Raw genomic sequence first — 19,187 nt, forward strand, 5'->3', positions numbered from 1 at the left:
CCCATTCCGTCTGAGTTCAACAACCTACAGGACAGGCTTGCATTTGTTTCTGTAATGTGTCTTTGCATTTATGTTTGCTGTGGCATCGTGGAAGCATTTGGCATTGTTTGTTCGGGCTAGCTAGCATCATCATTGTCATCTTGTTTGTGCTGGTTGGCCGGTTGATGTAACAGTGTTAACTGCGTTATTCATTAACTGCATGTCAAACCTGGTATCTAAATGTCCCTTATTGTTTCTGTTGGCTCTCAACTCTGGGGAATGCTTTCCGTCTACTTGTTGTGGTGCGTAGTGATTTTTTTTTTTTTTTGTCAACTGTATCTCACATTGTACAGAAATGTGGCGTGCGCTCGTGTGTGTGTGTGCGTGTGCGTGCTTTGGGCATATATGGCAAGGGGCTGATATTTGATTTCCGGCATGAGGCTTGCTCATCTTGCAGCTTGTTTTTTCCATGCCTCCCTGATGCTCTTCCTTGCACTCCTTCAGTGCTTTGAAATCTGTATCTGGAGAATGTTAAAACAAATATGTTTAATAAGAGTTGCAATGTGATGCTCCGAATAAGTCCTTTGAAAATGTCCATCTCTTTTTGTTGATTTGATTTTTTTTTTCAAAGCCAGAAAACGTTTTTTCGTTATATCGGTGAAGCTAATCCTCAAACCTACCATTATAGTAATTTTGTTGATTTTTTGTTCGCTTGGTCCGTTTTTAAAAAATATATCTTTTTTCCCCCTGGGCAGCCAGTTTGTTTAATAGCTTTTTGTCACAAGGGCATGAGTGTAGGTAGCATTTGGAATGAAGTATTTGTCATGAAGTTTGTTGTATCCCTTTCATTTGCATTTCTGTTGTATTCAGTCATATGTTGTTTCTAATGATTTCCGTTTCTGGTTTCTTTCAGGCTTTCTTAATGACTACCTCAGAACACCTAATCTGTTGTTTTGCAGCCTTCCTCATCACTTTTTTTTTTCCGCAGGGTGTTTAGCTATAGGTTGACACCAACAGCTTGTCATTGGTTTTGCAGTGACCCTCTTTTTTGATAACACTGGTATGATGTGGTCGCGTTGGGCAATTTCGTTGATTCAACAGCAAGTTTTATTGCTGTGAGTCTCTCTTTGCCCCTCTCCTGCTGGGGAGAATGGAAGAGAGGAATCTGTACGCAATCCGAGTAGACTGATATCCTCCATAGATAGCAGCAGGAGAAGAAGGGAGAAGACTTTATCTACCAGCTCAGCCTGTATTCTCAATCCATTCTTTTTGCTTCTTGTTCTCAATCTTTCCCCACTTCCAACAACAGGGCTTTGTGCCGCTCTTCTTGAGTTGGGAGAGCTTTTACACCAGAAACTTATATAGACGTGCGCGTGACTGCTGGAACAGACCTATCTCCAGTTGCGCTGGCGGGCGCATTGATGTCATGGAGAGAATCTCTCCTGATTACGGATGGAATTTTCAGTATGTATGGCTGTGTTGCTGCGCTTTTCTCCCCAAGGTTTTCTTGACAGAGTGCCTCACCACTAGTTACTTTTCATTATGTTTTTCTGTACTTTGCTCAGCAGAGCGTGCTTTGTCAACCTCGCAAAATCAACTGGCAAAGTTTGTAAACGTTTTTCTCATTCACTTGCCAAAACTTTGTCAGAGTTAGGGCCTCTGAATGAGTTTTATCTCAGTTTTCAAGTTATGGGAGGAATGTTGTCAGAGGTGGAGTAATTTTTCACATTTGAACACCTCTGACCTTTGTTATTCATGGTTGACAGTTTTGGAATAGGAATTTAAATGCATGATAAATTCAAAAAATTGTTCCTAAAAAGTGTGTGTAGTGGGATTGAGAGTGAAATTATTCAAGTCCCAATGTTGTCAGCAGCAACATGGAGAAAGTTTCAGAAAATATCTAGCGAAACAGCCGATGTTTCTTTGTCTTGACAGGCCACCGATAAGTAATTTGTGAATGTTTTTACTTTTACTTCCATTACTAATTTTTTTTAATGCACGTTGTTTGGTGTGTTTTTGTTATTAAATGCAACAAAATTTTGTTGATTGCTGAGCCCCCTTCCCCGGGTCAGTCTTTTTTAAAGTAATAATTTGGAGTTCACATTTCAGTTCAGTTTTTGATTTAGTGTTTCACTCACAGACAGGAACCAATCACCACCCAACTTCTTTGCAAAACGTGCAGTGGAAAGCTTTCTTATGCTTCAGCGCTTTTTCCTTACTTTTATTCAGAAAGTAGATGGATGTGGGAGTGCATACTAATAGCACTATTAATGTTTATTGACTTGTTTCTTTAATTCTAGTTTTCAAACACGATTTTGTTATATGGCAGTTATGGTTCTATACCTTCTTTGGCAAGTTATGAAACTAGAACAAACCAGAAAGCCAACTCCAAATGGCATTGATGGATCATTATAAGTAGAAAGGGTTCCTGCAAAAATGGAGTGTAATGTATTTTTAAATCTGAAATGATTTTCTACATTTGTTCTGGATTCCAAATTTTTCCATATCATGGAGATACTAACCAGCACTGGCTTCAGCTAAGTTATACACATTGATATTGGGTTTTGAATTTGTGGTTTTAGGTCTGTTTATGTTTAGGGGGGGAGGGGGGGTGTTTTAATTTTAATCTTTCTCACGTATTGGGGCTTTTTTTCCTTTTGTATGGTTTTATAAGCACATTTAGGGGACAATGGCATCTACTCATTTTGCTTTCATTCAGTTTACTTGCAGATTTTATTTATGAACAGCTCAGTATTCAACCACACTGGTTATTATCTCTCTCTCCTGTTCTGTAGCACCGAAGCCCATTGTTCATGAGTCTAGTATTTAAAAAATCCTTTATATATAGAAGAGAATACCCACACAGGTTTCATTTTGAAATTCTATATTGAACATTCATAAAGTTGTTTCTGTTGCAGTTTTTTTTTAAACATCTCACGGCCACTGAGGTTTTTTTTTAGGCGTCCGGATTTGAAATCATACTAATGGAAGGGGTTTTTTTTTCTCAAAGAATTATTTCAATTTGGTTTTGGTGTGAATTTCCACTCAACTAAATCATGTTTAATTTTAAATCTAATTTTTGTTCATATGAATTTTTGAATGTCTCGGCATAGAGGTTTTAAACTCATTTGCTTGCTAATAATGCTAAAGCATCGCAAAGCCTTCTGGCATACTAACATTTTTTTTGCCTTGAATTGACTTTTATTCTGTGTATTCAGTTGAGAGGTTGTCACTTACTTGGATTTCAAATGTTTTAAGCATTTTCTTATTTTGGGTTATTTTTCACCACAAAATAGGAATGGATGTTTGCTCACTAGACTTTTCAAGTTGTTTTTGTACATGTACTGTTTGTGAGTCCCATTGAAGTGTTCCCTCGTGTGTAAATTACATCTTCTGAACTGTTCCTTTATCTGTCTTTGCGCTGTATCCCCCATGCCTTCTTGAAATAATCTTCCCTGTAATCACACCTTTTAGTTTTCGACCCAGGTGTTACCTGTTCGGTTACCTTGATATTTCTTTCCCCTTTGCATCTTTAGCCATTCCCTATCCTTTCAGTTGGCTTGCTTTTGAAAGGAGAAATCGCTATTTTTTGATAGCTCTAGGAGCAGGTTTAGTTTTGAAAGCTGCTATGTGATCACTCAGATTAGATGCTAGAGGAATAAGGGCAGGAATAATTTAACGTTGGGAAATTGCTACCTCTTTTTGTTCCTTCAAGAAATAGGTAGACAGGAACTGTGTGCCATCAGTGCCTTACAGAACAAGATAAGCACTGTTAACGAGGTGCAAGTCTCTGTTCAAATCTGTGTCTCAAAAGGGATGGATTACCCAGAGACTGGTTGTTTTTTTAAAGATTGATATAGATTGAAGTGATTAAAGGGCCCAGTATCTTGAATATGGTTCTCAGCATGGCAGAAAGCCCTTCTGACTGTAGAGGAACCACTAAGTCAAGCACAAAAACATAATTTGTTCTAAGGTACTTCAGGTCCAATAAGTCATTTAAGCTGTTTTATTCCCACTTTACTTAATGACTCGGACAATGATGTTTTACATATTTGCACTGTCTATGGTGAGTAGTACTGTACACTGTGCGGTCTATTGTGAGCTGCTCAAAGCCAATTGAATAGATCCCTTTTTCTGCTCTAGACAGTATAAATGTCCTCATGCTCTGCCTTGTTTTGCTACCCATCAATTTGAGAACGTCTTAGTTAAGTGTTTTTAGTAGGTGTTTCTGTTTGTGTTATCACCTCCCCCCTTATTTCGTCACATTTTGTTGTGCAGTGATTCCCACCAGAATTTGAACCTGGATATTTTCTAGCTTCAGATATTGTAAAAGGGTTGTTGCATCATATTATAGCTAGCCACGCGTCTGTCATCTTACAAAATGCCATATCAAAAGCAAATGGGGGTTGGGAGGGTGTCTTTTAAGTCACAGGCCAATGTAATGTGCTCCCCTTGCATTTTCATGGTTTTCTGGTGTGGTTTGCTTCTTCTTTCCCATCAAACACCTATCGTCCTTATCTCTCTTCCTTCTTTTTTTGTGTTTGTTACTCTCTTGTAACACCTCTAATCTTCGGCACTTATATGACCTTATTGTGTTGCACTTGCAGTGAAACTCTTACTAAAAAAAGTATTTCATGGTTTAGTGAATGGTCTTCAAACTGTTTGGTAGGAGATCTCCTTATTTTCTGTTTCTGCTTTCAACTGATACCTTTGCGTTCCTTTATCTGTATAATTCTGTATAGGAGAAATGCATGATTTGTTACAATATCTAACAATGCTATGGTTTGTTACAATATCTAACAATGCTAACCTTGTTCCCTCTGTTCTCATTTCTCCTGGCCTTTGTCTCTACTGTGTAGTGTGTGATGGGTAGATAACATTCCTGACTGTTCATGGTGATTACTTGGGCTGTACATTTGTCAGTGTTCAATTCAGGTTCTTCTTGTTCTTGGGATCACTGTTGCTGTTGTCTTAGTTTCTGCTGTACTTTTTTTTCTCAAGGCAGTAGGGAGAATTTAGAGAGGGAAAACTGATGGTGGTCCAAGAGATACTGCACAGTCCTGTTGAGTGTTTATTTAAAAATTGTAATATGATTTCTCTTGCACGGGAGTTCAAGTTAAGAAAAAGAAGTTGAGCACACTGAAGACGTAATCAGTAATCCCCTCTTCCGTAATTTGTAATGTTCAATTATATTTAAAACAACAAGAGTATGATTTCTTTCTATAGTATAGATTTTGATTCTGTCAAGCCTACATTTGGGCCAGTCATGAATCGTCCTCTTGTATCGTGTACATGAAACATTTTACAATACATAGTTCATGCACATTTTTAAATGCATATATGAAATAGCTCTCAAAACAGTATGCAGATGTTCCTGAAATATATTATGGTGTAGAAATAATCAGAATTGCACAGGGTTAAACTTCTAGTCTGTAATGTCCTCCAAAGTGTGAGCCGTTGACAGGGAGGGTGGCTTTGATGTGGTATACTTGACCTGTTTTTCTATCAGTTTAATGGGTATTATACAATATGACCTTATTTTGAATTCTTGAAAGTTGGGAACTCAAATCCTGTTCTGTACACTAAAGATGGGAATTTTCTTGTCAGTATGAAGAATTGGAAAGACTTCAAAGTAAACATGTGTAAGATGAGTTAGGTTTGGAGGTGAGGGAAAAATTAAATTTGGAAAAACGTTTTATCATTTATTGGATGACAGATGCAACTTAATTTAGATACATTATCTAATCTATGCCTTCTCAAGAGCAGAGAGTGTGATAGAACAGTAGTGAAACACAGATCATGTCACTTGAAGCTTCTTTACAATTCAATTCTCAGTTTGATGTTTGAGACAAGATTTTTGTATAATACTGTATTTGCTATAGATCTAGATCTTTTAGAATTCTTGCAATAAATGAAAAATAAAGTTTCAAATGCTAAGAAAAAAAGTAAAACGGGTGTATTTAGAAGCCTGTTTAAAACATCCAGAGTGTCTTCTCAAAACTATGAATGTAGTCTTATATTACAATGACCTATGTTCTCTAGGTTCTCCCTTCATGTTCTGATAAGACCACACTGGGCAAGCAATGATGAGTGTGTCAACGTAATATTACATGTGCAAAGATTTTTGCCTTACACAAAACGACACTATCTCCTGGTTTGGGGGGTGGCGGTGGGGAAGATAGGATATACTTGTAGCTCTTTTGCGTGTGTTGTCGCTTGAATCTCATTTTCTATTTTAGTAGCACATGTGGCTGTTAACTATTCATTTGGTCTGCTCTAACTTTTGTTGTTTTTTTCCAGTGTTGTTTTAATTTACATCTGCCTGCTGTGGAAACTAGTAACAACTTAATGTCCATTTTCAGATACCATCTGGTTTTCTAAATTTGCCTTTTATGTTGTGGGGATAGTTGATGGATACTGTGATTCTTTTTGTTTTCTATTCCTCTTTTTGCTTTTATAATGATTGGTCAGGGAGAAAGAGACACCACTTTTCTACTATTTATTTTGTGTTTTTGTGTACCATTTTCAGTTTATCTAGCATAATTTGAATGCTGTTGTCCTACTACCTATCTCTCTTCTGCCTTTGCCCTCATGAACTTATTGACAGTCTTCAGTTTAGATACATTCGCTTAAATACTAATTTGAAATGAGACAGACGGAACAGAAATAAGAATGTAGCTTGTGGACAGGTCTGGGTTTTTTTAAGAAAAATAATTGGAGAGAATGAGGGGTACTTGTGCTGCTTCCAGTTCCTCGGAAATTTTTTCTTCTTTCAATGCTTGTTTCCAGCTTTCTATGACAATCAATGTTCCTCTTACTTCTTTTACTTCGTGAGATAGCTCTTCTGTGTCTCAGGCTTGGTTTGATGTGACAACTCTTGTTGGAAACATCTTATTGGAACGTGAAAGTTGTATGTGTCATTGTCTAGCCATTGCCTTTCAAAAGAAGATACTGTTCTTAGTTGTGCCTTTGGCTTCTTGTTGCTATTGTCCCAAACTTCTTTCTGGCTTATATTTTTACATTGCTTCTGATTTCCTGGAAACATCACTTCAAGATGTAAATATAAATCCATGTTTACAAAAAGTAAATCACTTGTTTGGAAGGATGCTAGCTGTCAAAATCTATATGACTTCATATATAATTTGGGAATCTGCACATAGTCTCACTGGGAACTAATTGTGAACCCTCTTCTTATCCTAGGGGGTATTAATTTTGCTTTGGAAAATGCCCAAGTTCAGTGACTGATACATGTGCATGAATTGCATCTGCTCTATTCCTCCTCGTCCCCTCTATTTTTTGTGCATGTATGTGTATTTATTGTTCACGTAACTTATCCAGTGACGGAAATGAAGATGTGATTCTGTTTGCTACATTTTCTGTACCCAGTGTCACCAACTATGTTCTACTTCAGCAGTGTACTTGCTGTTTATCCTGCTTTGAGCGTCTCTCACTCATTCCATGTACTTTACCAGGCAGATTTTATACCATCTTGTTGTAAAATAATACCACTTTGCTTCACAGGGGCACATTTGTCAATTTGAAATAGATTGGATCAGTAGGAGGGTGGGGTGGCAGCACCTGAAGTTTGTTTTTGTCTTTCAGGGATGAATTTTTATAGAATTGTTTACTGTCAACACTTTGCCTAACGTGGAAGGATGATGCACATTTCTCTATGGTCAGACTTTCAATTGCTGTGGAAATATCACTATCTTTACTTTTTCAATAGAGAAAAAAAGTGCATATTATATAGAATAGAGGTTTCTTTCAGATTTAAAAGGACAATTATGCATTTTCTGTTATACTAGTAGGAAGCTTGGGACCATGCCAAGAGCCAAGAGTTACAACTGATAGGTTGAATAATTTAGAGTCTAGTGGACTTGTTGAACAAAGATGTCCAAACAGATTGTTGGGTTTTGGTATAGATAAGTTAGAGTACAAAGATGTTATGATTTTCCTAAAGGGGTGGGGGGTGGGGGAGATGTTGTTGCCAAAAATATGCAGGGTGGTTAAGGTTATTACAGGATGTATTTGTCAGTTGTATGAACAAAAATGGCTTTGTGCTCCCTGAAATGTAATAGATCTTGTAAAGAAAAATGTAGCTCTTAAGTCTCTGAAACTCTCATTTGTAGGTGCTGCCCACCCTCTCCGGAAATCTTACTCTAACCACAAAGTTGACTGTATATGCATTGTTTAGTTAGATCTTCTTTGTTGTTTACTGCTTCTAACTTGATTTTGCAAATTTTATTTTAAGTTTAGGAAAAGAGGTTCTGATAAAAAATTAAATAGCACGAATGCAAATGCGCCCCCCCCCCCCCCCCCCCCCCCTTCCATTAATTCTCTCATGCCGTATTTAACGGAAAAGCAGAGCAATTCACTCTATACCTAGCTTCCTTTGACAGGAAAAAGATGTATCATCGTAGGTCCTTACCATGCAATATGATGCCAGGAAATAGTTGTGGAAACTTGTGTAATTTCTTAAGGAGAAATAATGTGTTATTGATTTGTATTCTTTTATTTCTGTGCCACTGTGAAAGTTTAGCAAAGAGATTAACTGTTTCTTTTGGGGTCTTTTTCTGTCTTCTGTTTGGTTTTGGGTTTGTTTTTGCTCTTGTATTTAAAAACTTTAAAGTTTCCTTTTGGTTTGATTTCTGACCTTGTTTTTGCTTTGTTTTTCATAGTCGTAACGTTATATGTTTCCAGTATCACATATCTGTTCATTACCCAAGAGCATCCTGCATCCCCATGTTTGTATGGCTTTTTGCAAGTTTTTCTTTCTTCTTTTTCTGAATCTGTCAATTCTGAATATATGTGGGTTTGGCACAATTACCCTATATGTGCCGATGAGTAGAGAGCTTGTATTTGTCAGGGTTTCAAAGAAAATGGGTCAGCTGTCAAGATTTGTGTTGGCTAAATAAATTTAGTGTTCAAAATTTGGGGTCCATTGTGATATTTTAAAAAACATGATGCCAAGTTATTTCATGAAGACAGGAACTGAAAAAGGTATGACATGGCCCTGTTCTTCTTGAAACATTGTCCATATTGGATACTTATTTTGACCAGCTACTCATTTTTTATCAGCTGCTTCGTGATTAACCAGTCTTTATCCACGCCCACAAATCTATGTATTTATGTTATTTCCCCCTCATATTATGCAAAAAATGTGAGTTCCCTTCTGTCTTCATTCGTGAAGAATTTTTGTTCTTTGTCCATTGGTTTCTGGTAGTAGACAAAGTTTTCCTTTTATGTCTCTGTCTTTCCTTGTGTGCAAGTATGAAAGGGGGATTTAATAGTGAAAAACTACCATCCATGTTTTCATTGGAATCTGTTGGAGGGTTCAGGAATCACACTGGCTTGATTTTGTTGAAATGAAAGAGTGACAACTGAGTCATGGCTGAATCCTTTTATTCCTTTTCCTTGTACAATAGTTCATGGAGAGAGATGTAGTAAGAGAAAAATAAAGTTTGAAGGAATGTTGAACACTTTTTAACTTATTGATTCTGCAGATTTAATGGTCTATCTCAAACCTCGACCAGTTGAGCTTTCCTATGTTTGGGTAATTTCAAGATATGATCACATCTTAGATATATGGTTCAGAATTTTTCTCCTTTTTTACACAGTTTGCCTCTTGATGTAGAATTTTATGTTCTGTTACTTCCATGGACATGCGTTAATGTAGGCTGCAATGTTTTTAACAGACTGACGGGGAAAAAGCTGGATGTTATGAACTTTGGTTCGTACAACTACCTGGGTTTTGCAGAGAACACAGGCCCGTGTGCCGATAAAGTGGAAGAAACAACAAGGAAATATGGAGTGGGTGTGTGTGCCAGCCGTCAGGAGATGGGTAAGTGACAGATTTTAGGGGGAGAGCAAGTGCCAAGTCTGTTAATGTCGCTTTTAAGCACAAGGGGGCTATCCCAAAAAATACTGTTTTTAGAAATCTCTACAACCAAACAAATATACACGCCAATGAAACCAAACTTCTCCCATAGGTAGGGCAATGCCCACTTTTGGTGTAGGTCAAGATTTCTGGAAACCCCTGAAATCTGGATTAGTCCACTTGTCCTTAAAAGTGACTAATTGTTGTGATATATGCACCTGCCACAGGACTTGCGTCCACCTGAAACAACCCATGCATGTACTTTCCTTGCCGGACACAAAAGTGTTAGATTCCCCAACATAAAGTGTCTGCTGCTCCAACTAACGTGTCTGGTTTTGTTCCTTGGAAAATGAGCCTTGTGCTGAGTTGATCTGGCTAAGTCTACGTGACCACCAAAATAAGATCACTTCCAGGCCTGGCTAATGTACGAAGTTTTTTCATGGTGTAGAGCCAACTCAAAAAGATCCGTGTCCACCGACATCAGACCGGCTAAACCTATTTTTAGTCCAGTGTGTTCTGATTACGAGAGCAACAGACAGCACTGGCAATTTATTTATTTACTTACCTCTTTAAAAAACTAAAAAGCAACAAATTATGATTATGGGAAAAATTGTTGGTAAGTTGGGAGGATGAGAAGAAGAAGAAAAAAAAAAAGCTTGGACTGGGATTCAAACCTACGGTCACGAAATTATGTTTGTCTCCAAACGCAGACATACAATGTACTGTTCACTCGGCCATCAGAACTTTCATCAGAGAAGAGTAAATTAAGCTTCATATTTACAGCACTGTTTCAGGAAAGGCAAAATGACATAATATATCGAGATGTAGATCTAGATCTAGAATCTAGGCCTAGATCTAGGTCTAGTGGACCAGCAGATAAGGTCTGGAGAAAACGAAAAATTTGCGGAAAATTGGAAGCTCTAAACATTAGAGAACGTAGATCTAGATCTAGATACGTCCCTAGCTAGGTCTTACCTGGCCTATTTTTAGCTCTCCCGAGAACGAAATAATCTAGATCTAGGTCAAGTGCTTTAATTTCATTATTTTGCTGTTTTTCAGCACAAATCTGCTATTGTACAATATATTATAATGAGATACAACTTTATTGATCAGGTAAAGTACAATGAAGAAGCAAAAATGTACCTAAAGATGCAAATTTCCTTCTGAAATGAGTCGAATCGAGGCTTTCTTAGTCCCCTGTACGACTGACGAAAAAGCTTGCATGCAGGAAAATCGCGTAGTCAGGCAAAGGCAGTCAGTGACTGACAAGAACAAGCTCATTTGAATGTGAGCTTGGCCTGCAAGTGACGAAAAAGCGCAGTGGACGCGGGGCCTTAGACTTGTTTTATCCTTCAAACTCACTCAAAATAAACCTGTCGCCTTTTATTTCCTTTTCTTTCTTTGTTCATCATGATTTTCACATTTCACAGGGGTTATTTATTATAAAAGGGTAACAACAATGCTATTCTTTTTTTAATTTAGGGGTTTTGTAATGCGCTTAGTTAAAAAAACAAACAAAAAAACCCCTGACAATGCACCATGGACTCTCCAGGGCAATACTATTTCCTGCCCCTTTGTTCTACACTGGGCAGTGAGAGCACAGCTGGAAAGCTAGGAAGTACTAATATGACTATTGGCCCACTACTCGTCATTATAAGTATTATGAGAGTTTAATTGATTTGTTTTTGTTTTTTTTAGTTGAGGAAACTCTTTGTGGAGTAAAATGTTAACACAGATGTATAGTGTGTTTGCAACCTTAGTATCAATTTTCAACTCCTGTGAGTTATTTTTTTTATAGATCCATCATTTGTTGGCTATTCTGCCACAGGAATTAAATTGATGGGTGTCAGTTGTTGGTTATATTTTGCTTGTGCCAGCACTTCTTTACAACTGTTCGTCGCAGTTCTCTTACTTATACAATAATTCAATGCCCCCTGTGCCCTTAGTACAGGTTCAGGCTAGGTTCTGTAAATGGACATCGTTTGGCAGATGATTTGGTTTACTTTGCTCCTTCTGTCCTATCAGACATCTGTCATTCTTATCTCTCCTTATTTCGGGGTTATTACGTCTAATCTTTGTCACTTATTTGACCTAATTGTGTTGCAAGTGCTGTAAAACTCTTACTGAAAGTAAACTAAGTGAACATTACATTATTTATTCTCTTTTTTGTCGGATCTGATGTGGGCCAGTGGCCTTAAACACTGAATAAACTTACTCTTTACAACTACTCAAAAGTTTTTATTGCTTCGGTTGTTATTATAAAGAATCATTGTGCTGTCTGTCAGGTTATATGGACATTCATCGTGAGTTGGATGATCTGACTGCGGAGTACCTAGGGGTGGAAGCAGCTATCACAGTGCCCATGGGTTTTGCCACCAACTCCATGAACATGCCTTCCCTTGTCGGCAAGGTGAGCTCTTGAGAACTCAAAATTTTCGTAGTCTCAGAGAAAATTTAAAGACTTTTTTGGGTTCGGATGCTCAACTAAAAATTCTCTTTAACTAGCTGATGCTGTATTTGTGTTGTATTTATTATAGTCTGTGGCAGTTCCCAGGCTTATTTTGTAGAGTTTTGTAAAAACTTCACCTGACCAGGGGTGCTGGTGTTAGTGAATTAGCTAGATCATCCCAAAATATTGTCCGTTTTAGATTTCTTTTTAGAAAATCCATTGATCCTGAGCTGTGATATGAATGTGAAGTTTATCATGTGAACATATTTAGAGATTTAGGACATTTGACACCCAGCATAGTGAAATAGCTGCAGATTGCTGTTACAGTTACCATCAAATTTTTGGATGGCTGTTTTTATGTTTCTTCGCCACTAATAGAACAACATGTTGGATTGCCCCTGGCAAATGAAACCAAGATTTGAGTCAGGTAGATAGTTGCTTTCCTTTTTAAAAAAATTGCTCATCTGATACTCGCATACGCACACACATTGATATGAAATTAAGGTAAACAATTTTTTATCAGTCTTTTTGCCCTCTGCCTGAAACGTGTGGAAATATGCTTGTTTTTAGTTGTTTTTTTTTGGGGGGGGGGGGGTTGCCAATGAAAATGTTCATGCTCTTTCTTTCCTTCTCAGGGAAGCCTTATCCTCAGTGATGAGCTGAATCATGCGTCCCTGATCCTGGGCTCTCGTCTGACTGGTGCTCTTATTCGCACGTTCAAGCACAATGGTGAGGACATAAAATATCCTTTGATGTGCTTTATGGAAAGACTTTATCTGCTTCCACGATTGTTGTTTACATTATTCCTAGTCAAGTCTCTTGCCTGAAGTAATACATAAGCAGAAAGTGGTCCTACTGAATTTTCCAGCCTCTTACTTTTTAAAATGTTGATACCCATAAAGCTCAAGTAATGGTTGACAAATTGTTTGCTTTTTCTTCCAGAGTTATCCCTTTTCTTACATCTTCTGTGGGAAAATGTGTCCAGCTTTCTCCAATCAACACTTGCTTTCCTAGTTCACACTTTTTCAGTTCTGGTTTGCGTCATGACAGGGTCCAGTCTAGCCCTAGTGAAATTTTGCCCCGATGCGATCTGTTTGTGCAGAGTACTTTTTTCTTAGCGCTACAATCACCTAGGCTTAAGTATTTTTTATAAGTTATTCTTGCATTGGAGGGTTTTTTTTCCACTGCAATATGCCTCTGTTGTCAGTGCAAAATTATGTTTCTATGGTTCATCTTTTCTGTCCTTCTTGTAGACATGAGAGACCTGGAAAAGAAACTGAGAGATGCTGTAACAGAAGGTCAGCCCAGAACACACAGACCCTGGAAGAAAATTTTGATTGTTGTGGAGGGTGTTTACAGGTAGGATATAGTTTTCGCCCCTTTGTTTTTAAGTGTGTGCAAAATGTGCTGTGCCCATTCTTTTTTCCCACCCATCTCTAGCTCTTAGATTGTTGTTGTTGTTGTTGTTGTTGTTGTTGTGTTTGTGCAATGTATGACTTCCCCCTGCCAACAATGTTTGGCCTATAACTGTGTCATTGTATGTCAGAATACTGCTCTTAGATTACTGGATGAAAAAGGTGGTCCGCAGAGCAGGGAACATTGGAACATTGACTATAACTATTGCTATGAAACTGGCTCTTCATCACTGGTTTGTGACTGTTCTTGCTCTTGACTCCTTTTTTCCAGTATGGAGGGTTCCATCGTGCGTCTGCCAGATGTGATCAGGCTGAAGAAAAAGTACAAGGCTTACATCTACCTGGACGAGGCTCACAGCATCGGGGCAATGGGTCCCCATGGAAAGGGTGTGGTCGACTACTTTGGCCTTGATCCCCGTGATGTGGACATCATGATGGGAACATTCACCAAGAGTTTTGGAGCGGCCGGAGGATACATTGGTGGAACCAGGGTCAGTTGTCTTCTTCGCAGGAAATCAGAATGTTTCGACTGGACGGGGTTAAAAGGAATTGTCTCTGAGAGTATAACGAAGAAAATTCTGTGGTGTACTTGTACTGTGCTGGAGAGACGGTACGGCCAAAGAAATTTGTGTGGGCTTGGTGAATGCCTCCCTAAGCTCACCTAAAATAAGCAACCGGCCATGCTGATAGACCTGTTTGGTTATTAACATGTGTTTCTGCAGTGATTTGCACTCGTGCAAGTTAGTCTGTTCTGTTCTTCTGGTAGGCCTACAGTTTGTCACAGAGTGTTTAGTGTAGTCTCACCTGATGCGTTTCAGTGTCAGTTACTATTAAAGACGACCACGCCCCACTCCTTCCTTGCTGTCTTCATTTTGTGACAGCGTGCAGTGAATCATGTTGTAATGATTTCACCAGAAAATGTAGAATGTGGGTTTTGTTTCAGGGAATACTTAGAAATCAGTTGTATAAGATATTTTAACTTCAATGATGTTTTTACAATCTCAGTAGGCCTATTATTTTGTTTAAGTGTCTTTAATTAGGAAGTTGTGCTTGCAAAAACAAACCAAACTTGGGAAGAGTGGGGCTTGCCTATTGTAAAAACTGCTCTCTTGAAAGGGAGTGAGTATTACCTTTACACCACTTCATGTGGACAAAGGGGCTTGAAATTTTCAGACGCATCATATGCAATAGAATCAGGTGTAGTTATGATAGTTAAAAGTTAGATAAAAAGGTTAGCTTTGGGTTTGTTTGAACTCAAGGGAACAGAATCCAGTCGACTTTTGAGAGCTGAGGATTTTCCTTCTTTCTGCTATTGCATTCCATGTTTAGCCCAGTGTGAACCAAGTGTTTTACAAAGCCACACAAGAGGCCTGCCAACAGTTTTTGTGTGTGTAGTAGCTGGTCAAACTGATGGATTCATTGTTCCATGAAGTGTATGTTGCTCGTGTGCAATGCTCTCACACATGCTCTAAATGACCATTACTGTGTCAATGTGCTTTCTCTCTACTGTAAAGACGCCGTACTGTTGATAAGTATAGCCTTTGTGGGTGGTTGGCGGGTGCTCTGGTGTAGTTTGCTCCTTCTTTCCTATCAACCATCTATCATCTGTATCTCCCCTCCTTCTTTTTTGTGTTTGTTACTCCTCTAATCTTAAGCACTTATATGAACTTATTGTGTTACAAGTGCCGTAAAACACTTAGTAAAACTGAAACTAAAGTATAGCCTGTTAGCTCATGTGCTTTAATCCTGTAGTGTGAATTTATAGTACAATGTTTACCGACAGTTGAAGTAACGTTTTCGTCTCTGTGCACAGCGTCTGATCAACCACCTGAGAGCCAACGCCCACAGCTGCATCTATTCGACTGCCATGTCACCGCCTGTTGTGCAGCAAATCATCAGCTCTATGAGTACCATCATGGGTAAAGATGGCACGCAGGAAGGTGAGTGCTTGCACTGCAGCAGTGGCTGTCCTTGGTTTCACCTTCAGTAACCTGCTGTTTTATTCTTGGTGTAGTTGGTGGCCCTGAATCTCACCCTACGTTGTTAGTGGGTGGTCACAGATGCTGAGGGTGATCATTGATTGTAAATTAATCTTCTGAAGCGAACAAGGAACACTCTCTCCCTCTTGCGTACCAACACAGATGAAAGCAAAGCATTAAAACACACACACACGCATGCACGCACACACACACACACGCACACGCAGTGGATGGTTGGCAGGTGCCTTGGTGTGGTTTGCTTCTTCTTTCGCATCAAACGTCTATCGTCTTTATCTCCTGTCCTTCTTTTTTGTGTTTGTTACTCTCTTGTAAACAGCTCTAAATTTTCGGCACTTATACGACCTTATTGTGTAGCAATGCCAATGAAAATTTAAATTTTCACTTTTGTCCCCTTTTTTTTTGGTACCTAAGAAAGAATTTTCAATTCTAAGAATTATGCTTCTTGAATTTTGAGAATCGGTTCATAAATAAAAAGTTATGGGGTTGTAAAGGTCGGCAAAATATGGATGACCCACATATAGGAAAATACTCCAAAAAAGTGGACCACGCAGAAGCAGATTCTGTAAGAAAATCGAAGATATCTCGGTAACTAATCGGAGTGTTCGAGAGAAACTTGGCTACCCGATGTGTTTTTGAGTGTAGAAATCATTTCTGCTGTCAGATTTACTACCACCAATTTCGTAGTTATTTTGTTACAATTAAAATTGTGGTGTACATATTACGATTTTGCGAAAAAGGGGTGTCGGGATGAGTCCATTTTATTTATAGCATCGTATCACAACATGGGATCTTTGAGAATATATGTCGGCAGCGTGACTAAATAATTGCAAAGCTTTTTATGATGACTTTAGACCATGCCAACCTTAAAAGATAAGTTAATTCAATCTAGCATGCCGTACAATTAAAAATTATTTTTCCCCGTTGAAAAGCGAACACCCCGAGACAAGATAACCTTGCCTCGGAATACCCCCATCGCGATGTTACAGGGGAATAGAGAGAAAAACAACCGGATGCGCGCGCCCGCCATTGCCCTATTTCAAGTGACCAATGAACGGGCCCGAAATAGTCATGCGGGGATTTGTAGGTCACATACATTTGCCACGAGAGTGAGGGGAAAATGGCCGGTCTTCGTGCGAAGCCGCTTTGGATAGAGGGGTAGTCGTGCATTTATGATCGGGTCTAAACAACTACTTGACACAGAACGTTCAAATTTGAGCACACTGTAGAGGATAGATAGATCTATTACCATCTCGGCGTTGAAATTCAAACTCCTTATAGTTTTCGGTGTACACGATACGAAAGTGTTCCCGACACCAAAAGTATAGGTTAATTTATGTGTACAAACTTCAACGTCCACATATCATTAGTTTGCCCTATTTTCTGATTGGTTGCCGAGTTTCATTCGGATTGGTTCGGAAATAGAGCAGACCGAGGTTGACAAAGTTAGTCACCTACGCTTCGGCCGGGTCCGCAAAATCGCCCGTAAACGGGGACCAAATTTTCGCCTCGCGGGAAAGCCCGATTGGCATTGCTATATTGTGTTGCAAGTGCCATAAAACACTTACTAAAACTTTTTTAAACACACACACTCACACAACACAGCTGTTAGTTTCGGTACTGAAGACATGTCTTCAAAATTTTCACACATAGCTATGGAGATTTGGTTTTTTTGTTGTTCCAGGCATGAAAAGGATCAGGCAGCTGGCATGGAATGCGCGTTACTTCCGGAAACGTCTGCATGAAAGGGGCTACATCCTATATGGCAACAAAGACTCCCCGGTGGTTCCTTTACTTCTCTATATGCCTTCTAAAGTCGCGTAAGTTTTCAGCATTGCCTCATCATTTTGATAGTTCTTTTACTTAATGTATGCCTTCTAAAGCCACATTGACCATCATACAGGGGTTAACCTTTTCTAAAAGCATTTTCAGCAAAAAGTGAATTTTTCATTATCATTGCTAAAAATTCTATTAAAATGTTTGCTGTACCATTTGCATAGCTTCAGCCAAATATAACAAGACACCACTTGCATGTCCTTACTGCAAGTGCCTTAAACTTTTTTTACCAAACAAAAACAGCTTCTGCCTTTTTGTCTTTGTCTTGCTTGTTTTCCTGACAATAATGGTGGGTTTTCTGGAACAGGCCTGCTTTTTATTCAACTCTAAACTTGAATTTATAGCAGAAGTTTTCCTATCTGTGAGCGGTCTAGTGTGTTTATAATTTCTGTATTTATATTTCAGTATGTTCAGCCGAGAGACCCTTCGTCGCGGCATGGCCACAGTTGTGGTAGGCTTTCCAGCTACGCCCCTCATTGAGACAAGAGCCAGATTCTGTTTGTCTGCAGCTCACACGAAGGAAATGCTGGACGAAGTGAGAAGCATGTTTATTTAGCACATCATCTACCGCGCGTGTGTGTGTGTGTGTGTGGGGGGGGGGGATTGGGGATTGGATACTTTACTACCTTAGAAAATGTCTATCTGACATTTCTGGCTGTTTTAAGTAACTAAGACCATGAGATCAGAAACCATATGTTCTATCTGCTCCGTCAAAATCGTAAGATTATTCAAAGATTATTCAGAGTCGTTGTCAAGGTATTCAAAGAATTGCATTTAAAAAAGCTTGACATGTTGTGAAACTCAAAATTTTAATGTCAAAATTCTCAAAACTAGGTAGTGAGCAGATAGAACTGTGTAATTCTAGGGTAGCGACTTGTAAATAACTTACTGTCCCACCAGCACAAAGTGCAGATTCTCCCCACTAATGAAATGTCCTTCAAAAACTTCTGCTTTGAGATATGCATGTGTCGACATATACCTTGAATACCATCCTTATCCGTGTCCGCCTCTCTTATAAAAAACATTATTACTTTGATATACTGGGAAAGTGATTTCACTCTTTAGAAACCCATCATATAAGAATTGTAAACCGGGGAATTTGTAGCATACTCAATTGTTTTCAAGTGTAGAAACATGGTGTATAATGTGTTATTCCTTACAAGAGAGTAAACTTGCAGTTTGCAGTGAATTTTTGAACAAGTCGATTACTTGTTTCACAGGCCATACAGATCATTGATGATGTGGGAGATTTGCTTCGACTGAGGTATTCCAGCCTTCCAGCACCAGATTTTTCAGAGGATGATATTGAACTTATCCAGGTATATAGTGATAAGAAGAAAATGACTTCGCATCTGTTTACATTCCATGAAATGTACTTAAACTAGCAAGAAACATTACAGAAATCAGATATGGTACATTGGCATGAGACAAACTCTTTGCCCTGTTCATATATTTTTTAAAAACATGTTTGCTGCAAAAATAGTCCGATGGTTATTGTGTGGCTTATATACTGAAGTAGTTTATAGAAGAAGATGAGAATTCGTATTTGGTCCCCAAACTGGACTTTGTTTTGTTTGGTTGGCAAGGTATGATACATCAGTTCTTAATGTGGGTTTCTCCCACCTTGTTTGTAA

General features: G+C 38.6%; 1 protein-coding gene across 1 annotated transcript in view; it reads left to right on the plus strand.

Annotated features, from left to right (window-relative positions):
- The window catches only part of LOC101847679 (serine palmitoyltransferase 2), a 41,867-nt gene that overhangs the window by 19,083 nt on the left and 3,597 nt on the right, over positions 1 to 19,187 (plus strand). Inside the window, exons 3-12 of the mRNA XM_013086889.2 lie at positions 1,289 to 1,443; positions 9,675 to 9,820; positions 12,142 to 12,266; positions 12,941 to 13,034; positions 13,559 to 13,664; positions 13,992 to 14,211; positions 15,534 to 15,660; positions 17,402 to 17,537; positions 17,959 to 18,088; positions 18,774 to 18,872. Coding sequence (XP_012942343.1) covers positions 1,289 to 1,443; positions 9,675 to 9,820; positions 12,142 to 12,266; positions 12,941 to 13,034; positions 13,559 to 13,664; positions 13,992 to 14,211; positions 15,534 to 15,660; positions 17,402 to 17,537; positions 17,959 to 18,088; positions 18,774 to 18,872 — 1,338 coding nt within the window. The remainder of the gene's footprint in view (positions 1 to 1,288; positions 1,444 to 9,674; positions 9,821 to 12,141; positions 12,267 to 12,940; positions 13,035 to 13,558; positions 13,665 to 13,991; positions 14,212 to 15,533; positions 15,661 to 17,401; positions 17,538 to 17,958; positions 18,089 to 18,773; positions 18,873 to 19,187) is intronic.

Source organism: Aplysia californica, unplaced genomic scaffold (assembly GCF_000002075.1).
Source record: "Aplysia californica isolate F4 #8 unplaced genomic scaffold, AplCal3.0 scaffold00518, whole genome shotgun sequence".
Taxonomy (NCBI): domain Eukaryota; kingdom Metazoa; phylum Mollusca; class Gastropoda; order Aplysiida; family Aplysiidae; genus Aplysia; species Aplysia californica.